Below are 23,692 nucleotides of genomic sequence, written 5' to 3'. Positions count from 1 at the left end.
CTGAATGGACACTGTAAAAAAAAGAAAAGAAAAAGGCATCATAAAATGAATCCACGTAAACTCATGCACTACTCAAGTCTCTTATGCTCACCCAGGCTGGATGTATTTCAGTATAAATCAAGTAAAACAGTAATATTGTCAAATATTATTACTACTTATTTATAATTTTTTTTTAAATATAACAAACATTGTTATCAATATTTTATATTAAGGAATAGAGCATACGAAGTGGCTGCTCCTACTCTCTGGAACAACTTACTATCTCACATTAGAATGGCCTCCACTTTACCTGTTTTTAAATCTTGTCTAAAAACTCATCTTTTCACTTTGGCGTTTGATAATTGATTTCGCTATGTTATGTGTATTTGACATTATGCTAATAATTTTTTACTTTTTTATTTGCTATTGTTGACCGTATACAGCACTTTGGTTGGCTTTTAGCTGTTTTTAAATGTGCTTTATAAATAAACTTGAACGGGTACTTTTGATCAGTTAAATGTATTCTTGCTGAATAAAAGTATTCATTTCTATTTATAGAAAGCCGCTTTCCAGGATGCTCAAGTGGGTCTGTTCGTGTTCGACTGCATTTATTTCAATGGTGTCAGTCTCATGGACAAGTGAGTCAAGCTAAAGGAATGCATTTTGCATTTATCTGCAAGATATTGCAGGTTTTAGAGAAAAATTAAACGATGAGGTTTTCATGGTAAGCCTCGAAAGATGTTGATGTGGTGATGTTTTTCAGGCCTCTCTGTGAGAGAAGAAAGCTTCTCCATGACAATATGGTGGAAGTTCCTAACAGGATTCTCTTCTCAGAAATGAAGCATGTCACGGTTTGTTTTTCTTTCTCTACTCATCATGCATGTGTTCTCGAGGTTCAAGAATGCTTACAAATGTGTAGGCAGGTTATTAGAAGACTTCAGGGTGGATGATTTTATAAAGCTAATCACATTGTGTCCCAACAGAGAGCTGCTGATCTGGCAGAAATGATCACACGTGTCATCAGAGAAGGACTTGAGGGTTTGGTTCTGAAGGATATCAAGGTATAGCCTGAGTATGATCTGACTGTGATGATGATAAAACTGGCCAGCCAATAATATGTGCACTACTGGTTACATGAGTCACTGCTGTTATATAAACCTATAATTTGGTAGCATTCTTAAACCGTTTTCCTAAGCAGTGAATAGCAGAGAAAGAAACTGGAACCCACTCTTTTTATACACACTGGTCGGAATACACAAGTTGCATAAAAAATTGACCTAATTTGTAAAAATATTAAGTAGTACAATACACCTATGTTAATGGCTGCCAAAAGCAGAAGCATTCTGACAGCTTATGGCTTTCAAAATGAATAAGTGCAGTGCATTTATGTTTGTTCGGGTGACTTCATGGTTTGGTTGCTGTTTCAGGGGAATTATGAACCAGGAAAACGTCACTGGTTGAAGGTGAAAAAGGACTATCTGAATGAAGGAGCAATGGCGGACACCGCTGACCTCGTGGTGCTTGGTGCTTTCTATGGCAAAGGCTCAAATGGTCAGTATTGGCAGTCCAATCCAAATGGTTTTACACAATAACTGAACTTCACAGTTGCTAGAAAGAAATATTATGTGTTTCTGTGTGCCAGGTGGAATTATGTCCAGTTTCCTTATGGGATGCTATGACCCAGAATCAAAGAAGTGGTGCACTGTGACCAAGTGTTCAGGAGGCTATGACGATGCCACCTTAGCCAGACTGCAGAAGGAGTTGGACGTCATCAAAATTGGCAAGGTAAATCTCATGATTTAATCAGGTGCCTCCATTTCCATATCAGATTTATGAAAGATTTAGCTCATACATTTCCTATCTATCTTGCTTTCACAGGATCCAAGCAAGATCCCAGGATGGTTGAAGATCGTCAAGAACTATTACCCAGATTTCATTATCCGAGATCCCGAAGTAAGACTCTTCCTAATACGACCGAAGGGATGTTTAATGTTTATGTGCTTGTAATGTGAAATGAGCTTTGATGAGAGTATGTGATAGCAAAATGGCAATGAAGGAACTTTATTGGCTTGTTATCTCTAACTCAGAAGGATGTGTTAAATAGACTGTACAACACTTAAATTTTTAAGATGTTTGTACTGAATTGAAACTGTAGTAGTTTGTGTTGTGTATTGGACTATCAGGAATAATATCCTGTATGTCAATGTTTTTAGAAAGCACCAGTGTGGGAAATAACAGGAGCAGAGTTTTCCAAATCAGAAATGCACACTGCAGATGGCATATCCATCCGCTTCCCACGATGCACTCGAATGCGAGATGACAAAGACTGGAAGACCGCCACTAACCTTCAGCAGCTCAAGGTACCCTTGATTGGAAAATATTTGCATATTCGAATGCTTTTTACATAGAGATGCAACCAGGAACTGTAGGATATGCCATCAAGCGTCTCAAAGATAATGTTGCACAGGGTTTCTCACAGACTTGCACTCTATTTGTGGTGGCATATATATGAAAATTCATTGTTTTGCCAGGAAGTGCTTTTAGAGTGGGAGAGATTGGTAATGGCTGTACACAAAGCAGCACTTCGCTCACAAACGCTACTTTATCAGAAATTACATGCAAGAAGAAATGACAATGACACCCAAAATGTTCTGAAGACAGATGGTTTCCTTCTAAAATAGTGATATTAAAACACCTATTATAAAAATTTAACATTAACATTTTTGATTTTGAAATGTGCAGTGTTCACGTGTATTCAAGTCAAAGCCTTTTGGAAAATCTATTTTTGCTTATCAGTTTTGATATTGAAGCGGCCCGTCACAAATAAATCAATGTATGGGAAACCCTGGTTACATGTCTTTTCATAGAATGTTCAAAATCAAATAAGTGGACATGAACTAAAAAAAATATATATATATATATATATTTACCATGTGTTGTTTTGACAACAGAATGTTTAATTAAAATGTCACAACTTGATCTTCCGGTAAAATGGCATAATTTTCTCTGATGTATGCCAAACTTCTCCATTCATTTAGTCTGCTTAAACTCCACCCATCTACAACTGACTACAAGCTCGCAATGCCAAAATATCAAAATCCAGTCCACATTTGATGGGTATCATTTATTTTTTTATTTTTTGCAGGAGCTATATCGTATTTCAAAGGAGAACTGTGATTTTGAGGTGACCGCTGGTCCATCCAAAACTAGCCAAAATGACAAGAGCTCCTCCTCAGGAGGTGAGAGTGGAGGAAGCTCTCTCTCTGCATCTCATGGAGCTTCCACAGCTAACAAGACCAGTAAGTGTTCACCATGAACAGATCCTGTTTGGTCTGCAATTGTCAAGTGTGACCTCTGCATCTTAAGTCATTCTACATTCTATAATTGTTCCAACTGTTCAGAAAACGGTCATACTCCCAAAGCAAAGGCAGTGAAAACAGAAGCATCTTCTCCAGCAGTTAAGAGAAAACTACCCACAGAGAAACAAGATGCCAAGAAGGTTTGTTATCTGACGAACCCATATATGCTAACCAGTACTATTCAAAAGTTTAAGTTAAGATGTTTTTTTTAAGTATCTTATAATCAACAAGGCTGCATTTATTTGATCAAAATGCAGTAAAACTGTAATCTTGTCAGATATTATTACAATTTATTTAAATTAACAGTTTTAATATATTTTAAAATGTAATTTATTCCTATGATGGTAAAGTTGATTTTCAGCAGCCATTACTCAAGGCTTCAGTGTCACATGATCCTTCAGAAATCATTCTGTCATTCTGATTTGGTGCTCAAGAAACATTTACTATTATTATCAACTTTGAAAACGCTTATGCTGCTTGCTTACTGGCCTAAACTTAACTTAGTTACCCCAAACTTTGAAATGGCAGCATATTTTCTTTGAACACCGGTTTAGTCTGTCATGCCATGTCATGGTTCATTTATCCGTTTTTAGATCATCTCTCCACTCAAACCCTGTTATCTTGTTCTGTTTCAGATAAAAACAGAACCCGTTCACAGCAATGGACAAAGCAAGCTGAAGACGGTTCAAACAACTGACCCAAAAAATGAAAAGGTTTTTTTGTTTGGTTTTTATACTCCCTTTGGTTTCTTTTTGTACTTAAAGGGCACCTATTATGCCCCTTTTTACAAGATGTAACTTTAAGTCTCAGGTGTCCCCAGAATGTGTATGTGTGAAGTTACAGCTCAAAATAATCTACAATCACTTATTATATAATTTTGAAAAAGGCTATTTGGAGTGGAGGCAGAAACCAGCTGTCTCTTTGAATGCAAATGAGCTGCTGCCCCCTGCCCCCTTTTCCTTAATAGAGCTGTGCCTTTACAACTCATACCTCAGATAAATTGTTAAAAAACATGTTTTTATCAAATCCTATAATACTGAAATGGTGTTTTAAAACCATATCAGTTTAAACTTTAGACTGACAACTGAGTATACGATTTTCTGGGCACACACATCCAAACCATGCGCACTGAAATCTGTCGTCACACAGCAGTTCTCTTTCATGTCTTATTGCACTGAAACGGTCAAATACACACACGGTTGTTAAAGGGATCATCGGATACAAAATTCACTTAAAAGCACACGTTACAAAACTGACGGCTATGTCTGTGACTGTAAACAGCTATGAAAGAAATAGCATGTTTATATTAGATCTGTGTAATGTTAGTGCATTGAAAACCTGTGACTTAACTTTCATCCAAAGATATTCTGTATTTTATATAACGGTTTTTACCTATGCAGTGAAAGTTAGAGTGGCCAAACATCACTGGACCCCACTGACTTAAGTGTATATATAAAAAAAAAAAGCTAAAGGGTGTAATTTTGCTGTTACAATACTTCATCACCACTAAAGCCCTTGTCTTCTTCCTGCAGACACTACTGGACATTTTCACAGGCGTGAAGCTCTACCTCCCAGAGTCAATGCAGGACTTTGAGAAGCTTCGGCGCTACTTCCTAGCGTACGATGGAGATTTGGTGCCAGAGTTTGACACTGCTTCAGCCACACATACACTGGGAGAGCCAGAGGACGACTGTTCAGCCCAGAGGGTCACCTCCAACTGGATCTGGGAATGCATCCGAAAGAGGAGGGTGGTTCCTCCCTGCTGAATGAGGTAGAGACTGTTGGAAGGACACTACCACAAAGCTCAGGCATTTTGTCCTATAATGACATTGTTCATTAGAGAACCGCAAACCAGCTTCATCAGACCCACAGCTCCAGCAATAACGACCTGAATGAAGTTTTTCTAACTGGTGTCTCAATTTAATATTTTTGTTAGCTTTACCACATTGTGGTATTACACACATTGTACTAGAAAGCTATCTGTTTTCAATTTTGTTGGTTTTGACATTTATTTCTCATTATGAATTCCTATATTTATCATTTTAAACCTTGGTGTCATTGGCCAATGCTGCCACTCATATTATAAGCTTATTCTTCAGAGGTCGATAACTAATGATTTTGATGACTTCATGATGAGGTGTCATTTATCTGTTTTGAAAGGGATGTTTGTATGGAGTATGCTCTTGGGCACAGGATGAGTAATCAACAATACAATAGTAACAGCCATAAGGCATGATTGTGGAATGAATAATTGTGTAGAGTTAATTGGGTAAGAGCCCTCTAGCTTAGTAATGGTAGTTGTGTAGAATTTCAACATTCTAATTAAAACAAGCCTTTTATGCACAAAGAAATTGATTTGTACCTGAAGTGTGAGCACACAACAGGGAACAGCAGTTCTGTTCTCCAACATGAGTGATTGTATGAGTGTCTTTTTATGAGTCTCTTGTCTAATCAGTTATTTTTGGAGTTATACTGACACACAGAGGTGAGTTGCAGAATTAATGCAAAAATGGATTTAGTTTTTCCATTGAAAATGGTCACTAATGTGCAGTTTTACTGGTGGTACCGAGGACAATGAATCTGTTTTTTTTTCTCAATTTCATTTAATATATAAGATGCCAACATTATGCAAATGTTTTTTTTTAGAAAAAAGAATGCAAGGTCATTTTGACTTGATTAAACAGTACATATACAAAAAAATTCATTCAAAGAAATAACATGTCTTAACACTTGTCAAAGACCACAACAGAAATTGTTTGTAGAAATATTATACATATTTACACTGACTCTAAATAGACCTCCTACATAGTCTGTTTGAAATCAAATAAGACCAGCCATTTGTGTTGTCACTGAAAACAGTGGATTTTTGTTTTTGTCAAGGTTTACTTCTTTCCTCTAGTTTCCTCTTGCCTGAAATGGAGGTTCTCTTCTCTTCAGACCAGTGACAAAGATCAAACTCCTCTACCAGATGACAAGCCTGAAGAGAATTTAAAAACAACAACAACAGTAAATACAAGTTATGTCCCATGTGTACCCCTCTAAGTAAAAGCCTTTACTGGGATATTCTTGAAAAACAGGATCATTTGCTCAAAAGGCACCTGTCGTGATGATTTGGTCAGAGTTGCGGTTCGTAAGGATGAAGTCTCAGCGTCCTCCACTCTCTGCAGGAGCACACGTGTGCGTGGCACATGACTCCATGACTGTCCCAGTCCAGCCTTCAAATGCCCATTCCCATCTCTGGTCACATGGTTTGTCACCTACAGTGTAAGAATTCACAGAACCAGAATTTATTTCAAAAGACATTTCAATATTCAGTCACAGACTGTGACTTGTGACCGATCAGGGTTGCCAGGTTTTCCTGACAAAACCCGCCCAATTGCTACTCAAAACTAGCCCAATCACATTCCAAGAGGGTTCCCCAGTAAAAATCACATTATGGTAGGGTAAAATACACATTTTTGGTGGGGTTCCCCTGGTAAAATTAGCATTTTAGTGGTTAAATATCAGATTATTGGGGTTGCTTAAACCTGCAGACATGAAAAGCAACCCGTGCAACAGTGTTAAAATAGCCCAAATCTGCAGGAAGACCATGGACTTGGACACACTGCGACAGATCTTGTGACTTCGATCCAAGTCAAATAAATTATTGGGGGAAAAAAAAAAACAATCAGTTGTTGAGTGGATGAAATGCATTGTGTGAATATGAACTTGCAGATAATTCTAAGAAAGTGGCGGTATTTAGGCAGACTAAATGACCGGAGAAGTCTTTTTCCAATATTGCAACAAAATAAGAATATCTTTATGGATGTATTTTTCATTATGATCTAACTTGCACTTAAATTCATAAGGTGAATTTTCATTTTATCATCATTCACAAGAAGCAATTCCATATTATATTTTGAACAAAACGGGCAGTATTTATTCACATTAGACTTCTCCAGGCTTGTACCCACAATTTAGAAATTCAGTAATAATTCCACTTTTGTTTGTAAGAGGAAACAGAAAGGTGTTTACCAGCACAGCAATGTTGAAGTCTTTGGCGATCATCTTCAGCTCCCCAGCAACTTGCATCAGCAAAGACATACCTGATGCATAAGATGCTAATTAGAACAGAACATTATGATGAGATCTTGAATCTTATAATGCGATATTGAAAACAAATACCCTCATTCTGTTTCCCTCCGAGCATGGATGAGAGCACAGCAGAGACCGAATCCACCATCAGCGCTTTGACTGAACCACCTCCGATAGACGCCTAGGGAACATTCAAGAGTTCTGCTACAAACAACCTCTTACATCAACAGACTTTAAAAAAAAAAGAACAACACTTACCTTCTGAAGATCATTTGATCTCAGATGTTGAAGACATGCGAGCAAAGAGAAGACATCGAATACTCTGAACACCTTGATTTTCTGAAGTGCCTCCATCTACGTATTGAAAAGGAAAAACTTAACCTCTGTAGCACAGTGTGATATAATACTGTTTAAAAGAATCAGCTTTATGACACAATTGCTGTTTGTTTGGAATAGTTGCACTACTAATTGCTAAATTATAATTTATTTACCTGCTCCTCCATATTGGGGGTCTTGGTTTGTAGCATCTGAAGCAGTCGGTTCGCACACATACCACTCTTTGTGTCGATGTAAAACACTGTCTGCTTCAGCTGGTGGGATATATTCACTGCAACACTAAAACACACCTACAAAGTGATCGAGACACACACAGAGCATTATTGAACACTCACCTATTTGCCCACCCAACCTTTACAGGTAATAAATCCAAGCTCGATTTTGACATTGTAGAGCAGGATCAAGAAACTGAGAAGAGTTTCCAGGACAAAAGATCACCTGTGTTTTCCCACTCCCTGGACTTCCTGTCAGCTCAGTTATTTCCCCCGTGTAGAGCCCAGAATCCAACAGCTTATCCAAACTGAAGACAAAACGGCACAGTTTTGCTCAGAGCTTCAATACAAAATACATAAACCTGATACCATTCAAAAGTTTGAGGTTGGTGAGACTATTATTTTTTTTTTTTTCAAAGAAGTCTATTATGTTCACCAAAGCTGTATTTGTTGATCAAAAATACACTTAAAAATATATGTAATTTGAATATATTTTCAAATGTAATTTATTCAGCAGCCAATGATCATGATCCTTCAGAAATTAGTCTAATACGCTGAAGAAATACTTCTTATTTTTATGTTGTAAACAATTATTTTGCTTAACATTTTTTGTGGAAATTGTGATTATTTCATTTGTTTATGAATACAAAAAACAGCATTTATTTAAAATAGAAACATAAATGTATCTACTGTCACTTTTAATTTTGAAATGCATCCTTATAAATATTAATTTCTTAAAAAAAAAAAAAAAATGACCCCAAACTTTTCAATTACAACCATATTATACTATGAATCCTCCACATATATGTTCGGGACCTGGGATTGCCAGTGGACAAGATTGCTGTGGCGCTCAAGAGTTCCTCATAGAGATCAGCTCCAGAGACGGGAAAAGCTGTGTATTGAGCCAAGAGCACACGTCGAACAGCTACTAGAGCCTGCAAGATAACATAGACAGTATTTAGTGTGCTAACTTTGTTTAGCTTAGTTACCCAGTCTCTGTGATGGTTAGTGGTAAATAAAGGTGAGGCCTGCTTGAATATGCGTTGGCTGAAGTAAGAAATCTGGCACACTAAAAATCAAGTCGTTCCACATACCTTGTAAGACAATGAACACTTTTGTGCAAGTTCTTCTGGGTTACATGAGACAAAGTCCTCAACTGAAAGAATTAAACATGTATTATTACAAGGCCTCAGGCAGTCATAGAGTAAAGAATACTTTATTCATTCCCATAAGAGACAATAGTGCTTGATCAGCAACTGTACTTCAGTGAACAGTCCTCTGATTTTTTATTCATGTAGTTTCAAACTGAGCTGTGTTTTTTTTTTTTTTTTTGTTGGAGCTCACTCAGCTCTTTTTTTATACAACAGTTATTTGTCAAACTCAACTCAAATATTTTTTTGTGAAGAACAGACCAAAATTATTTCATTATTCAAGTATTTTTTTTCCCACCACAAAGGCAGTCGAGGCCAGAATAACATTGGTTGTTTGACAGGTTTCTGACATGAATTTCATTATCAAAGCCATCTTATGGCTCAAAACTTATATTATGAATATATCTCATATTTCACATGGAATTCTTTAATGGTGCTTGTATGGGTTTCTTTAGTCAGTTATAAGACAACATAAAATGTTATATCTATTTTTATTCTATTTTATATTTCTATTTGTGTTATCGATCATACTGTGAATGATTAATCTGCATATTTTTCAACCTTTATCAAAAGGTTAAACTGAATCTTTTGGTAAAAACAACAGGCTTCTCTCTAGTTATGTATTATAGACTTCTCCAGTCATTTAGACCACTTGATGATTATAGTTATAAGGATACACGAATGAGAAGGGAAAAAAGATGTGCCTGGAGAAATCATTTAGCACTGCAAAATTCCAATCAAAAAAATAATTGCCCATTTTTTATTTGATGGTGATTTTAAAGACTGACAGATTTGATCACCATGATCTGTGGATGTATGAATGAACAGCTATGTGAAGAAAAAAAAATGTTATTTTGCATTTAATGTGGTAAAAAATTGTTTAGGCTTTTAGGAACAATATAGGATGAGTAAATAACTACAGAAGCATAGAATACACAATATACAGATATATAATTTCAACACAATAAAAAAGAACCCAAGTTAATTACACAGTAAATAAATCGAACATTAGTTAGAATTATTAGATTCTTTTAAACATTTTTTATAAGATATTACTCTGGTAACGTTAGATGGTTTAATAATCTCCTACTATATAGTAACGTTACTACTTGTTAGTGCAGTAAAGATGAAATGAACTGAAGCTAGTTACATGTTGCTATTTGATGATCATTGTCAACACCTGTTTTGATATCCTCTGACTGTAAGGCCTTAATGAATTCCTCGTTTATTCCAGGGCAGATCCCTTCTCTCAAGATCACCATGACTCCCTAGACAGAGTTTAAGAACACAATCGACAGCAATGCTAATAAAAAGGAGATAACAAAAACGCTACGTTAAACAGCTTAACAACAAAATGCTCGATCTTCTCACCAGATGGCTAGAAAACCCATCAACATACACATATGTCCTTCACATCAGGGTTCTTCTGGGTGTCTTTACATATTATGAGACATCTTCATGACTTCATATTGCTGCCCGCCACATTTCAACACCAGTCAGCGAGCAGCGCAATTGACAGGAGAACCCTCCAATCACAGCCTCCTTCGTATTGCCTAAGCCAATGACAGGCTTTCTTTTTGTGCTAAGCCCCGCCTCGCGTGATCGTGGATTGCGTAGAGAAGTGAAAGTAACGCGATTGGTTCTGCTGGTTCCTAAACACACATAGGAGACATCTGCAGTCAGTTTGTTTCCGTCAACCAGCAGCTCGCTATAGACGCAAAGGCAAAAAAAAACCGTGTTTTGAGAATATAGTGCAGGTGCAAATAATGGGAAGGAGTGTTGTACACTCATATACCGCTGTTAGCTGTGTGTTTGTCGCTCAGGCCCGTTAGCCTCGAGTCTGTTAGCTTTAGCCGCCTGCAGCTGTCGTACGCACGCACTCGCGGGGGCAAAATGGTGAGTTTGAGATTTCCAGCTTGTTTTACGTTAATCGCTTAACAGGTCGTATTTGTGTAGTTGGGAATGATTGCGTAACTACCTAGCCGCATAGCTGCTTGCGTAGCATGTTGCCAGATTGAGCTGTTTTTGTGGGAACAGTAATGATACGTGACGTTCAGATCAGAGCGCGTAGCTAACACAGGCAGCTAGATCTGTGTGTCAAAACATAGTATGTATGTACTGCATTTACAGGCGTCACAGACAGTGATGCCCCACAAATGCTTTCTATTTCGCTCACTGGAGTTTTGACTCGCAGCCGTCATGTAGATGTGACCGCTGGATATGTGCTGCACACTATGAGAGATTCAGGCCGTCATGAAACATAACCGAGTGTAACGTTACCTGCCGGTGTTCTGTCTATTTGTCCTATCCTGTCAAATTTTGCTACTTCACATTAAAACAGTGGGTAGTACAATTCAACAACTAAAAATGTTACTGTAAGTTATGGCTTATTAATATATACACCTACCTAAACCTACTCTTAAAGCAATGCAAATAGAGTAATTCTGTGTTATTTTCGCAGTTGTAGCTAAAAGGGATACAGCTACAGGAAACAACAATAAATATTTTTTCTATCTATTAGATTGTGTTTTTATTAAAGTCTACACCTAACCAAACCCTAAACATATCCTTACAGTAATGCAGATACATTAAATATTGTTTAGGATGAGAAAAAGGACGAAATATTGATGTGCGCATGCGCAGTAAACCCTGGTTGGAAAATCTGACGTGTAGGATAAAATGTCAGGACACCTGTTAGACCCATGACTGTAAAATTAGGGAAGCTAGTCCTAAGGAGTTTAACGGTTATGATCTATATTTCTGCTTAATGATTCTGTTTTTTAAACGTTTCCTTTTCAACTTATGAGTAAGACATTTTTGTACAAATAATCTGTTGCCAGTTCTTCAGGCCATTTCTGGATTCAACAGATCAAGTATAGGAAATATCAAATCAGAAATACGATTTATTAATTAAAAATTGTTAAATGTCTGTTTACACAGACTGTTTATTGGCTTTTTTTTTTACACACTTTGTGATAATAAATACAATGTGCATGGAGAAATAATTTAACACTTTAAGATTCCATAAAATAAATGTTATGAATCTTGATCTCGTGGTGAGTTTAAAAACTGACGGGCATGGTCACCATTATTTGAAGTTTTATGAACGGCTAAATCTTTTGTAATTTACGATTCCTTCTGCTTCACAGTTTCTTTACTACTAGGAATACATATTTGTAACAATACTTCCCTTAACTGTCTGCTGTCAATTCTTGAGATCATGTATAGTTTTGACAGAGCAAATATAGGACCTAACAAACCAGAGATACTATTTATGAAATTCTCGTCAAATGTCTGTTTTGTTTAATGGCATTTCACAGACCTTTAGAGGTGGCATATATGAAATTCAAGACTTGGCCATAATTATATAAAGTATATAATTATATACTATATAATTATAGAAAATATAGGCCTAAATACCAAAGTGCAGTAAACAGTAAAACTATATTGCGTTCCAACCCAGTGTGTTTTTGATTAGAATAATACCTTTAAACAATATGATAAAATATAATTCTACAGTATCAAGAGGAGTAATGGACTTTTTTTTCAGTGAAAATCTCTGGAAGCAGCTGTCCCCAGAAAACTTGCATATTCAAGTTGCAAAATGCATGAAAAAATAATAAAATAAATAAGGTGGATAGTGCAGCAACTAAGTTCCAGAAGTAAAAACCCAATTCATTCAGTTGTGATATTGTGAGCTAAAGGGTTGTTAATATAATTCTATTGAAACCATCAGTCTGCATTATTTGAACTTGTTTTTAAAAAATCATATTCAACATAAGAATTCCTCTTGAAAAACAACATTATCCCTGATTTTGCAGAGAAATTTCCACCAATCAGAGAATCACGATAAGCAAGTGGCATAATGCACAAGCAAGTAGGACTGGGCGATATATATTATTACTCCATTACTCTTCTTGATACTGTAAAATTATATTTTATCATATTGTTTAAAGGTATTATTCTAATCAAAAACACACTGGGTTGGAACGCAATATAGTTTTACTGTTTACTGCACTTTGGTATTTAGGCCTATATTTTCTATAATTATATAGTATATAATTATATACTTTATATAATTATGGCCAAGTCTTGAATTTCATATATGCCACCTCTAAAGGTCTGTGAAATGCCATTAAACAAAACAGACATTTGACGAGAATTTCATAAATAGTATCTCTTGAAAAACAACATTATCCCTGATTTTGCAGAGAAATTTCCACCAATCAGAGAATCACGATAAGCAAGTGGCATAATGCACAAACAAGTAGGACTGGGCGATATATATCGAATATAAGCGATAATATCGGAATAATTTTGACGACGATGTAAAATATCGGGAATATAGAATATTTCAAATTCAAGCATACTTTCCCAAACGAACATGCCGAACGTCCAAAAAAGGAACCTGTAACTGCGGGGCTCTACACGCCTCTACTACGAGAGCGTTCATGAGAGCGGTTGCCAGATAACAAGAGTTTAAATCTCCGAATCAGAGCTTCGCTGTCACAATGATACATTTTCTGACCAATGTTTGATTATGTGCTCACTCCCCATTGCAGAAGCGCCATCGACGATGATCTGAAAACACTAACAAGCTGAAGTTTAGCGATCTAAATGAAAGCGTCGTTCAGCCGGTCTGTGTTCTGTCATGAGATCTCGACTGTATTGTTTGCGATTGTGATCGCTGAATAAATGCACTTACACGATCACTGATGTTTGAATAGAGAAACAGAGACTGTCTGTTTGGAATTACTATTAGGGATTTTCACTGTTATATTTACCAGTTTTCATAAGACAGAGAGAGTGCAAAAGTCTTTGATATTCATTAATATATATTTATATATAACAAATAGCTATGTGCTTCAGCAACTAGCTCCCCATTTAAGAGGGTTTTTAGTGTCAGTAGGAACATCGTTTCATGCCACAGAGTTTCTCTTAAAACCGCAGACAGTTGACAGACTTGTGTTCTTAGCTTAAAAACTTCTGAATTGCATGCACTAAAAAGTTGACCGTGTACTTTCTGTACTTGTTTTGCACTACTTCAGTTACATACAGGCCTATATGTGTTCATTTAATAAAAAGCGTGATAAAAAAAAAAGTGATCACTTGGTCTAGTTTCTTTTAACTGCTTAAATGAGCGGTTTCATCTTTTTTTTATGGGCAAAAGAAAATCATGTTTTTTTATTATTATTTAAATGCAAATGAAAACATCGCGATATATATATGTACAATAAAGATTTGTTCTGGTATGTGTGTGGGGTGTGGTGTTTCTGCTTGCATGTTCTCTGCACTATTGAATTAGTCCTCTAATTATTCTTAAGCTGCAATAATATTTGATTTTGTTATGAGTAATCCTTATTAATATTGATATTGTGCGAAATTCAGAAGCAAGACTTTGAATCAAGATCTGCCATTGACTGGTATTTAGGTGCACACAGATGTCTTGATGACTCCAAAGCAAGTTGTGAAACTTCACAGTTCAGCTCTTGTCATACATAGAAGTGAAGAGAGAACAAATAATGAACTAATAAGACCCAAATATTGACTTGGAGCCATATGTTAGTGCTTAGCAAACCTTTGTGCCTTACAGGTAAGATTAAGAACATATAAACCGGTTCTTATTCAGAAGATGTCAGACGTTAATTAGAATTTACTGGCGTGTGATTCAGTGTTTGTGAATTCAGTGCCAGTGTTGATGTGGGGGAAAGTTTGCCTAAGCTTGAGGGACTTCTTTTCTCTCTCGTTGCAGGTTTTGTTGTTGAATCCACTGGACAATCTAAAGATCTACATAAGTAACCGTCCACCGCTGGTCATTTTTATGGTCAGCGTCAGCGCTGTGGCTATCGCTTTCCTCACTATAGGATACTTCTTTAAGATCAAGGAAATCAAATCACCTGAAATGACTGAGGTAGGAAAAGCCTTGGTTTAGCTCAAATGTTTAAGCTGTGAATACTTGAGAATGTAATGGTTAATGATAAGTAAACAGGTGTTATTTTAGTTTTATTTTATACTATTCTATTTTTTATTGATATTTTAAATTAATTTTGTATATTTTCACTTTTAATTTTAATCATATTTACAATTTTAGTAATGTAATTTGTGTAAGTTTTTATTTTATATAGCTTTAATTTATTTTCATTTTAAGTTTTAGTCATTTTATTTTTATTAATTTAATATATATTTTTATTTATTTATTTCTATATTTATTTCAGTCATTTATCAGCTATATTTCTATTTTTTATTGTATTCTTTTTATTTATTTATTTATATTTATTTTAGAGTTCAATAAAATCTCCCTCTCCCTCTCTCTCTCTCTATTTAAATTGAGTTACCATAAATGATTTCTACTATTAGAAGTTTGCAGTTCCTTGATGGGAATCTACATGTGTTTGAAAATTTAGAATGTATACAGCTATATCATTTAGTGGGGAAATAATATTGAAACAATATTACATTTAAATAGAATATTTAATTTAAATTCTTTTTCATCTAATATTAGGTCCTATTTTATTTCAACATTATTTAAATTATGACACACTGTTTTTAATAGTTTCAATTAATAATTACACAGTTGTAGCCATACAGGTATGAAAATCATGTTCATCTGGGCATTATTATTGATCAGGAAATCAACTTAGGAAATCAATTTTGTAAACTTTTTTTCTTCTCTCTCTCTAGGATTGGAACACCTTTCTTCTCCGATTCAATGAGCTTGACTTTTGCATCTCAGAAAACGAGACCCTCAAGCACAGCTTGAACGAGTCCATCACTCCAGAGAGCACAGTGACCAGCAGTCAAACACGATCCAGCACCCAGTCACCACCCCTGCTGGAGGACCCGGGGCCGATCAACATCTCTGTGGCCATCACATTGACCCTGGATCCACTGAGGCCATTTGGGGGCTACTCACGCAATATTACCCACCTCTATGCCAGTGTGCTTGGGCAGCAAGTTGGCCTTTCAGGTATGTCTCTATTCTTTTTTTAACCTCTATGTGTTTGTTGGAAATTCTATCTGATAGCATACCTCCACATGGCCAGTGATTCTGTCACTTTTTCACATAGACTGTTTCCTAACTTGCATATTTACTAAGCAATAAGAATTTTGCACTTCTTTGATAGGAAACTACCTGTTTTTGGATGTGTACAGCAATATTCGCCAGTGAGGAAAGACCATTAAACTTACTCAAATCATAGATAAATCCTGACAGTAATAATGATAACGTATATTTAGCTGCTTCAGTTGAAATTGTGCCAAAATAAAATTGGTCTGGCTAACTTGTATGTGTGCATTAGAGAAAATGCATTTTCAAGATGCATATCAGTTAGAAACTCTTCCTTATGCTGTGTCTGTTGCATCATGAAATTGTGTTTGTACAGGTTTTACATTTTTATTTCAGTGTTGAAATTAGCAATTCATTTAATTTGTTCTTTGAAGCAGATTTGTTATTTGACAGCATTGATTAAAGTTAAAGTCAAGATCAAGTTATCTGCATCTCCTGCCCTCCATCAAGCCACTCCCATAAAAGGTTGTCACCTTTGACTCATATTAACTGTATAGCATTTGTGTAAGTCTAATACAGTTATAAAGTAATTATTTCATCACTAATGAAACTTTAAATGAGTAAATCCGGCTATGTAGTAGTTTAATTATAGGAATTTTTAATTATTGCAGATTTTAAGTATCAATTCTGCATAAAAAGATGCAATCTAATCGTGTTTACATGAAATAAGCCTGCTCCCAAGCAGGTTAAAGCTTACAGATCTGTTGCTATGACAGCAACTCCGGTATGAGCTTTGAAGAACCAAATGATCCAAGATCATGCCAAATCATCAACACTCAAAACCAGCTAACAGAGTTAGCGACATAAGAAGCATGGGCCCCTGGTGTTTTGGCTGAATGTAGTCCAGTTAAAACAATGGTCTGCTGTTCACAAACGGATCGCATTGGGAGAGAGGCCGAAGATAAATACCCTCTAGATATCACTTGCAGGCACCTCTAAGCTCCCTTTGTTTTGCAGAACACGTTGACTCTGTGTGGGTGTGTGTTTGTGTCATTAAAGGCAGAGAGGCCCATGAAGAGATGAACATCACATTCACTCTGCCGGTAGCCTGGAACTCAGACGACTGCGTTCTGCATGGTCGCTGTGAGCAGATGGTCTTCAGCACCTGTATGACCATCACAGCAGCCAGTAATGTCTTCCCAGTCACAGTGTAAGTGTCCAGAAGTCACCTTACATTTTTTTGTGTATAGTTTAACTTCTAAATCAGGTCTGTTATTATCAGCAAAAGTAAAACCATAATATTCAAATGTAGTGCAGTAGTTTACAACAGCACACTTAACAGTAGTTACATACCACTTGTCTTCTATAGGGATGCTGGAAAATTTTTGTAACGGTAGTAAATATTAGTAATATTTTTTCATGCCTTCAGAAGGAAAGCTCTTTTTCCTGTAAGCTGAGCCAAATAAGTAGATGTGGATAATAAAAAAAAAAAAATTGATATATAGAGTATATGCATGTTTTAGTTATCAACAATATGCCTGGTGTGATGAGCTCTTTATAAATATATGTTTAGATGCACAGTTTGTTAGATAAAGGGGGTGGTACAGCTTAATCTTATCCTATTTTCCCTTACTGTTTTTTTTTTTTTTTTTGTATATTGCCATATCAGATATTGTAGGTTTTCATCTCTGTATTTTCTCTGTAAATAAGACTTGAGAAATGAGTGTTTAAAGTCATTGTTCACCCAAAATTGAAAATTTGCTTTTAAAGGGGTCATATGACGATGCTAAAAAGAACATTATTTTGTGTATATGGTGTAATGCAATGTGATTATGCGGTTTAATGTACAAAAAAACACATTATTTTCCTCATAATGTACATGATTGTTGCTCCTCTATTCCTCACCTTTCTGAAATGCGTAGATTTCTAAAAAGCTCATTGTTCTGAAAAGCGAGGTATATGCTGATTGGCCAGCTATCCGGTGCTTTGTTATTAGCCGAATGCCTCAAGTGTGTATAATTATAATGACTTATACTGTCTTTTTACAAGTTGCATTGCATATCGCTCTGCATAAACATAAAACCATGTCTGCATATGTTATTGGAGAAACGACAAACAAGCTCTACTCAAACTGCTCAAAACTCGCATTTGAATCATCAGTGGCAAATCCTTTAAATATGTAAATGTACTTACAGGCTGTGAGTCAGAAGTGCCAGACTGTCCTTCAAAGTTGGAACTGCCTCACTTTATAGAAACAGACAACAGCATTATAGGTATACTCTCACAGGAAACAGTCCTCATCCTCTGTAAAATGCGCTGCACACTGTTTGGGTTGAACTGTTCTGGAACAGTGTTTTGGAACAGCTTTTACAACGAAACACGCAGCTTCTCCACAACATGGTGATGGTAACAGGGAGAATAAAAGTTACACCTTCTTTCTTTGCGTGAACATTTGGGCAGCGTTATGCTAGGGTGGCTCAATTATGGCAATCACGATTATTTTACAGGATTATGGGGGGGCATATGACCAAAACTTGATATGAGTGATTTATTTAATAAATAAGGTTGCTATGACATCTACATTGTAGAGAGACCAGCAAAATTTCAAACAAACAAAAAGTCCTCAAAATTATTGAAAACTGTCAGTAATAAAAAAGCAAAGGACAAATACAATAGAATAAAAAGTTAAATGAACTGTCCTTTTTTTATGCACGTCTCAAACAGTATGATTACTTCATTTCACTATACTAATTATTATTAATGTCTAATTTCAGTATTAGTTTGGCTCTAGTCTTGTATTTATTGCAGTTTATATGAAAAGGTTAATGTAGCGTGGTACAGCCTATTACAGAAATAAATAAACTATAAAATATAGCCCACTGTCACTTTAAGAGCCGCACGGATCCAAATTACTGTTACATGCGTATTTTCATTCTCAACTTTTTTTGTTAATTTATTACATGACGGACGAAGGAATACACGAATAAACACCAAGCACAGCATTTTGAAATTTTTTGCATGTATTTAACCCTTTAGGCACGCATTTGAGCTAAATGATGACTTTACATGTCAGTGTTGTTTTCCATCTCTGAGTGCATATATCTTCCTGAGGAGCAGCGCAAGATCTCTTTTACGCTTTTAAAAACATGAATAAATATACTTTGATAAATCAAGCCCGTCCCATTTTGCAAATACCGTGTTACATGATATTACTGATTTGCACGGGAAATTGGGCATTTATGGATGAACAAAAGCACAGAGCTGCAAAAGGGGGCGGAATAATAATTTTATCTCTATTATTGGATTTTCATAATGGTTGGAGGCCAAATCAAAATCGAACCATTTTTTCTGATTAATTGCACAGCCCTACATTAGGCAAATCTTCCCACATAGTGACATAGACGTGTGGGGGCCTGTTAGAACGAGCCGTTTTAGGGGGATGTGGTTGACTTAACTTTTATAAAGAATATCTCTTTGGATTTGCAACAGATCTTCTTTATGCACTTCAAAGATAAAGGACAATTGCAATCGCATCATATGACCCCTTTAATTTACTCATTCTCAGGCCATCCAATATGTAGATTTTTCTTTAGTAGAACAGTAAAGAAAATTTTTTGTTTACACCTTGGTCTTTCATGATTTATAAAATGCAAGTCAATGGCTTCTGGCACTTTAAAGTCAAAACAAAAATATATATTGGCAAGACAAAATTAATAACTGTTTTGATGTCTGATGAAGCAAAATCATTGACATGTGCAAGAAACTGAACATCAACTGTAATCCATAGCCTTTACATTTTAGGGGCAAAATATCACGTTATTGGGAATCGTCTGTGATTTTGAAAGCGATTTTGTGTAGATTGTCAATGAACTATGGCTCTGTTTGGTAAATGCTCCTCCATCTGAACCAATGTTACCAAGTCGGTGGTTGTTTTTCATGTCCGCTGGTTTAAATTGTTTATAATGTGAACCCCCTCGAAACTGATTGGGCTAGTTTTGAGACACAGTTAGACAGTTTTTGTTTTGAAAACCTGGCAACCCTGATCTGAATGCACATTCTGAAGATTAGTAGTAATACTAGTCACAGGAGCACCTTTACTGATAAGATGTGCATGAAAATCGCATTCGATCTTTTGCACAGCCCTAATGCAAATTTGTGTTACATAACTAATACTAGTTTTTTTAAAGGGTTCTAACTGAATTTTCTTTTATCTAGAACAAGTTATTCATACCTTGTTTTGAAAATCCTCTGCAGACAGCCGCCTCACTGTGTCCCAGAGACCTACAGTAATGCCACATCCTGGTACAAGATTTTCACTACAGCACGAGATTCAGATACGAAGTACACACAGGAGTACAACCCGTTCTGGTGTTACAAAGGTGCCATTGGGAAGGTGTATCACACACTGAATCCCAAGCTCACTGTCATCGTTCCAGATGTGAGTGTTGACAGTAACCGATTTGTGTGAGTGTGTGTGTGTGTGTTTTTAAATGCCTCGTGAAAGTACAGCACTAATAGCAGGCAAAACTCCCTAGCAACCACATAGCAACACACAAACATATAGCTCCTGTTTTTACCTGGTATTAGGATACGCTTTTCTGATCACAAGTGGTCTGCTGAGATCTATTACTGTTTACACCTGGTCTTAACGTGTTTTAAGTGGGTCTTTTGCATCCACATGTTTGGATTTTGTCTAGGCCTTCTGCACTTTTTTCATTTTGTATTTCACATTTCTTCACGGGACTGCCAGCTAAAAGAAAAGGAAACTAGTAGTGAATCATAATCTGTGTGTTGTCCATTTGAATGTGGGCAAGTTTCATTATGTAATTTTTTATTTAATTTTATAGTGATATGTAAACATATACTTTTTAAAATACAGTATTCATATTCTAACATACCTGTATTCAAAAGTAATATTTTACTCTATCCCCCTAATCAGACTGATGCCAGAAAAAAAAAAAAACACTTCTGTAACCATAATTGATTGCACATTTTAACTAAGAGGCAAGTTGTGTTGTGCAGGTTGTCATATTCTCACTATAATTCACGAGTGCACTCTCTTTCCTGATAGGACGATCGCTCTCTCATTAACCTGCACCTCATGCACACCAGCTACTTCCTGTTTGTGATGGTCATCACAATGTTCTGCTATGCAGTCATCAAGGGCAGGCCTGGCAAAGTTCGACAGAACAACCCAGATTTCTGTCAAGAAAAGGTACAACTTGGTTTATGGCCATCCAGCTCCCAACAAACGTGTACTAGTTGAATGCTAAAAGTGCTTTTTTTATTTGCACAGGTGGCCTTGTCTGCAGGATAGATGGGGGTGAAGGTGAACATCTGAACCGAAGCATATCGCAAAGAGAAGTGAGAAAACTACATGTTGCCTACTGAACCCAAGAGAAGGGTGCAAAAAAGAAAAAAAGCTCTGTGAATGCATTACTCTGCAATGTTGGGTCACTCCAACCAAAGACTTTTAAGTGCCTGTGTCTACTGTGTAAATAGTGATAGGACTCTTAAATTCAGTACAGAAGCAGTCTGCCTGAGCTTCCCCCTGCACCCTGTGCCATCCTGTAAATGTTCAGTATATCCAGCATCAACAGAGGACAGTGTTTGGCTACAATGTTCCGATGGGGAATATCACCTCTTTCATGCTCGCTCTTTGTGTTCTTGATCAGATCACTTCCTATGACATTTGATTGCTCTGGAGGTGTCCTTTGCCTTGTCATTCCTCTTGTGTCTTTGTCTTAACCGACCCTTTCCTAAGTGTCCATTGCAGATTCTGCAGTGGCATTTCTTTTGAGGATGGGCAGATGCGTGGATCTCTGCCATGTACCATGATCAACCTGCTGGTCATGATCTTTGGACGAGTTCCACTAGAGATGACCGCAGGCTTTCTGTACGACACGCTTCATTTATCATCGAACACGTGCTGGTTTTATTGTGAACGTGTCTAAATGAGATGCCCAAGTGGAAGTTGGCACAGCGCTTGAATAAATTCCTTTTAAAAGCAAATAAAAACACAAACATCTCTTACTCAGAATGTCACCGTGTTAGTGAGTCAAGATAAAATGCCTATTCTGGGATCAATGGATTTTTGTGTTGTAATCTGAATGAATGCAATGATTAATGGCTTTGGGCTTCACGTCTGGGTTTCTGGACACTTCAAATGAATGTATTTGTAAAATCAGCAAATTAACAGCAGTGATGCAGCATCAATCTCTTGTACATTTAACATTGTAGTTTAAAAAAATGTAAATCATTATTGTAGATATTTTTTTGGTAATCATTACTTACCAGTTTAGTTTTTTACAAAACCATTTCTACTTTCGTCCATTGTGTTTCTTGCCTTTTTATTGTTTTGTTTCATGCCTCGTTTGATACTCAAGCAATGCCTCTGTTTCGTTTTAATCTTGGTGCAATATCTGACCTGTCTTTTTGCATCCCAACCTTATTTAGTTACTCTTATTGTCATTTAGGTTTTCATTTCCACCTAATGAAGTGCATATCATGCGACATATCGCATGAGCCGTATTACGAGAGAGTGCTTTCCTCCTCCATTCTGTCTAGTTGCATTTAACCTACAAAGTTTCACTGCTCTTTATCGACAAACCCATTTTCCCATCATGCCTTGCTTAATTACGGCCCTCTTAAGCTGCATCAGTCACGGTTCATCAGCACTCCCCTTCTTTCGCCCTATATTAAAGGCCATAATAAACAAGCATCCAACCACTAATGTGCCTTTGCACTGTCTCGCCCATGTTCGCCCCACACCGTCTTTGCCCAGTTTCCTCCATCGGTTCAACCTGCTGTATTCATTTTGAGCATGTACTGCTCACACTGACTTCCTCCCCATTTCATATCCAACTGGGAGTCGAAACTGCAGTAACGGTTGGGAAAGAGTGGAATTCATTTGTGCTTTTTCTTTTGATGCATAAGAGCAAACACTTGTTTGTTTTACTCGCCAAATCCATCCAACAATAACTAGTTTGATAGAATTTAGAGTTAAAAAATGCTATATGATGCTTTGAAACCTCTTTGAATAGCAATATATTGCATTAGGGATGTTTATTTGTACGTTCGACTGATGTGTTTGTGCTTTTTTGAGACCTTTGATCACGTCTAGTTTCTCTTTGGGATCGTTAGATGAGATCAAACCATTCTGATGGCTGTTGGAGCCTTTCTGAGAGCATTCTGCTTCATAATTCTGCGCTCATTAAAGTTGGCCTTTCAGTGCTGCTGGAGGACAATGGAAAATGACAACAAATTCCACGGATGCTGCCTGATGCTCAGATCATATTGATCTTCCCCCTCGTCCTTCCTTTGGGCTCGTAGCATTTGAGTGAAGTGTATTTGTAAGTGGTAGAAGGTTCTTTCCTTGTCTGAAATTGCGGCGCAAATTCTCGCCGGTTTCCTTCGTGTCGGTGAAAGACGTCGCGAGCCCTTCAACTCGTCATGATGCATGATTGTAAATGTTCTACCTGCTGACCTGTTTGTATGAGAACAATCCTTCTGTTTTTGTCTGTTTGTAAGATATTGTAGGCACATGCTTTGCTGAATAAAATCGGAGAAAACTGA

The 23,692-nt window shown here is 36.6% G+C and overlaps 3 protein-coding genes across 7 annotated transcripts in view; 2 read left to right on the top strand and 1 right to left on the bottom strand.

Annotated features, from left to right (window-relative positions):
• Positions 1-5,745, top strand: part of lig3 (ligase III, DNA, ATP-dependent) — a 10,463-nt gene extending 4,718 nt beyond the window's left edge. For both annotated transcript variants that reach the window (XM_026212368.1, XM_026212369.1), the window contains exons 11-21: positions 538-617; positions 743-830; positions 963-1,040; positions 1,407-1,530; positions 1,622-1,764; positions 1,858-1,932; positions 2,193-2,339; positions 3,125-3,278; positions 3,381-3,478; positions 3,974-4,051; positions 4,871-5,745. In XM_026212368.1, coding sequence (XP_026068153.1) covers positions 538-617; positions 743-830; positions 963-1,040; positions 1,407-1,530; positions 1,622-1,764; positions 1,858-1,932; positions 2,193-2,339; positions 3,125-3,278; positions 3,381-3,478; positions 3,974-4,051; positions 4,871-5,104 — 1,299 coding nt within the window. In that variant the 3' untranslated portion in view covers positions 5,105-5,745. The remainder of the gene's footprint in view (positions 1-537; positions 618-742; positions 831-962; positions 1,041-1,406; positions 1,531-1,621; positions 1,765-1,857; positions 1,933-2,192; positions 2,340-3,124; positions 3,279-3,380; positions 3,479-3,973; positions 4,052-4,870) is intronic.
• rad51d (RAD51 paralog D) lies at positions 5,271-10,882 on the bottom strand. Of its 4 annotated transcripts, none has more exons than XM_026212371.1 (11): positions 10,483-10,882; positions 10,262-10,379; positions 9,055-9,116; positions 8,777-8,895; positions 8,187-8,268; positions 7,904-8,038; positions 7,671-7,766; positions 7,503-7,593; positions 7,353-7,423; positions 6,437-6,595; positions 5,271-6,315 (listed from the first exon to the last, which is right to left on the bottom strand). In XM_026212371.1, exons 2-11 carry the CDS (start codon positions 10,371-10,373, stop codon positions 6,214-6,216), a joined length of 1,029 nt encoding a protein of 342 aa, XP_026068156.1. In that variant the 5' UTR covers positions 10,374-10,379; positions 10,483-10,882; the 3' UTR covers positions 5,271-6,213. The 4 variants fall into 4 exon arrangements, with proteins under 4 accessions (XP_026068156.1, XP_026068158.1, XP_026068157.1 ...); XM_026212373.1 differs by having other exon boundaries at positions 10,292-10,379; XM_026212372.1 differs by having other exon boundaries at positions 10,262-10,414; positions 10,511-10,606.
• Positions 10,759-23,692, top strand: tmem248 (transmembrane protein 248). Its single transcript, XM_026212375.1, has 7 exons — positions 10,759-11,007; positions 14,864-15,022; positions 15,793-16,078; positions 17,177-17,327; positions 20,372-20,555; positions 21,189-21,332; positions 21,414-23,692. Exons 1-7 carry the CDS (start codon positions 11,005-11,007, stop codon positions 21,432-21,434), a joined length of 948 nt encoding a protein of 315 aa, XP_026068160.1. The 5' UTR covers positions 10,759-11,004; the 3' UTR covers positions 21,435-23,692.

Source organism: Carassius auratus, chromosome 30, assembly GCF_003368295.1.
Source record: "Carassius auratus strain Wakin chromosome 30, ASM336829v1, whole genome shotgun sequence".
Classification (NCBI taxonomy): domain Eukaryota; kingdom Metazoa; phylum Chordata; class Actinopteri; order Cypriniformes; family Cyprinidae; genus Carassius; species Carassius auratus.
This window is presented reverse-complemented; position numbering and strand designations above follow the sequence as displayed.

Coding starts and splice junctions, on each gene's coding strand:
- tmem248 (XM_026212375.1), top strand. Junction 15,023..15,792: donor AATCACCTGAAATGACTGAG/GTAGGAAAAGCC, acceptor CTCTCTCTCTAG/GATTGGAACACCTTTCTTCT. Junction 20,556..21,188: donor TCACTGTCATCGTTCCAGAT/GTGAGTGTTGAC, acceptor CTTTCCTGATAG/GACGATCGCTCTCTCATTAA.
- rad51d (XM_026212371.1), bottom strand. CDS start 10,373: ATGGTGATCTTGAGAGAAGGGATCTGCCCTGGAATAAACGAGGAATTC. Junction 9,117..10,261: donor TGATCATCAAATAGCAACAT/GTAACTAGCTTC, acceptor TAATTCTTTCAG/TTGAGGACTTTGTCTCATGT. Junction 8,896..9,054: donor AGTGTTCATTGTCTTACAAG/GTATGTGGAACG, acceptor GTTATCTTGCAG/GCTCTAGTAGCTGTTCGACG.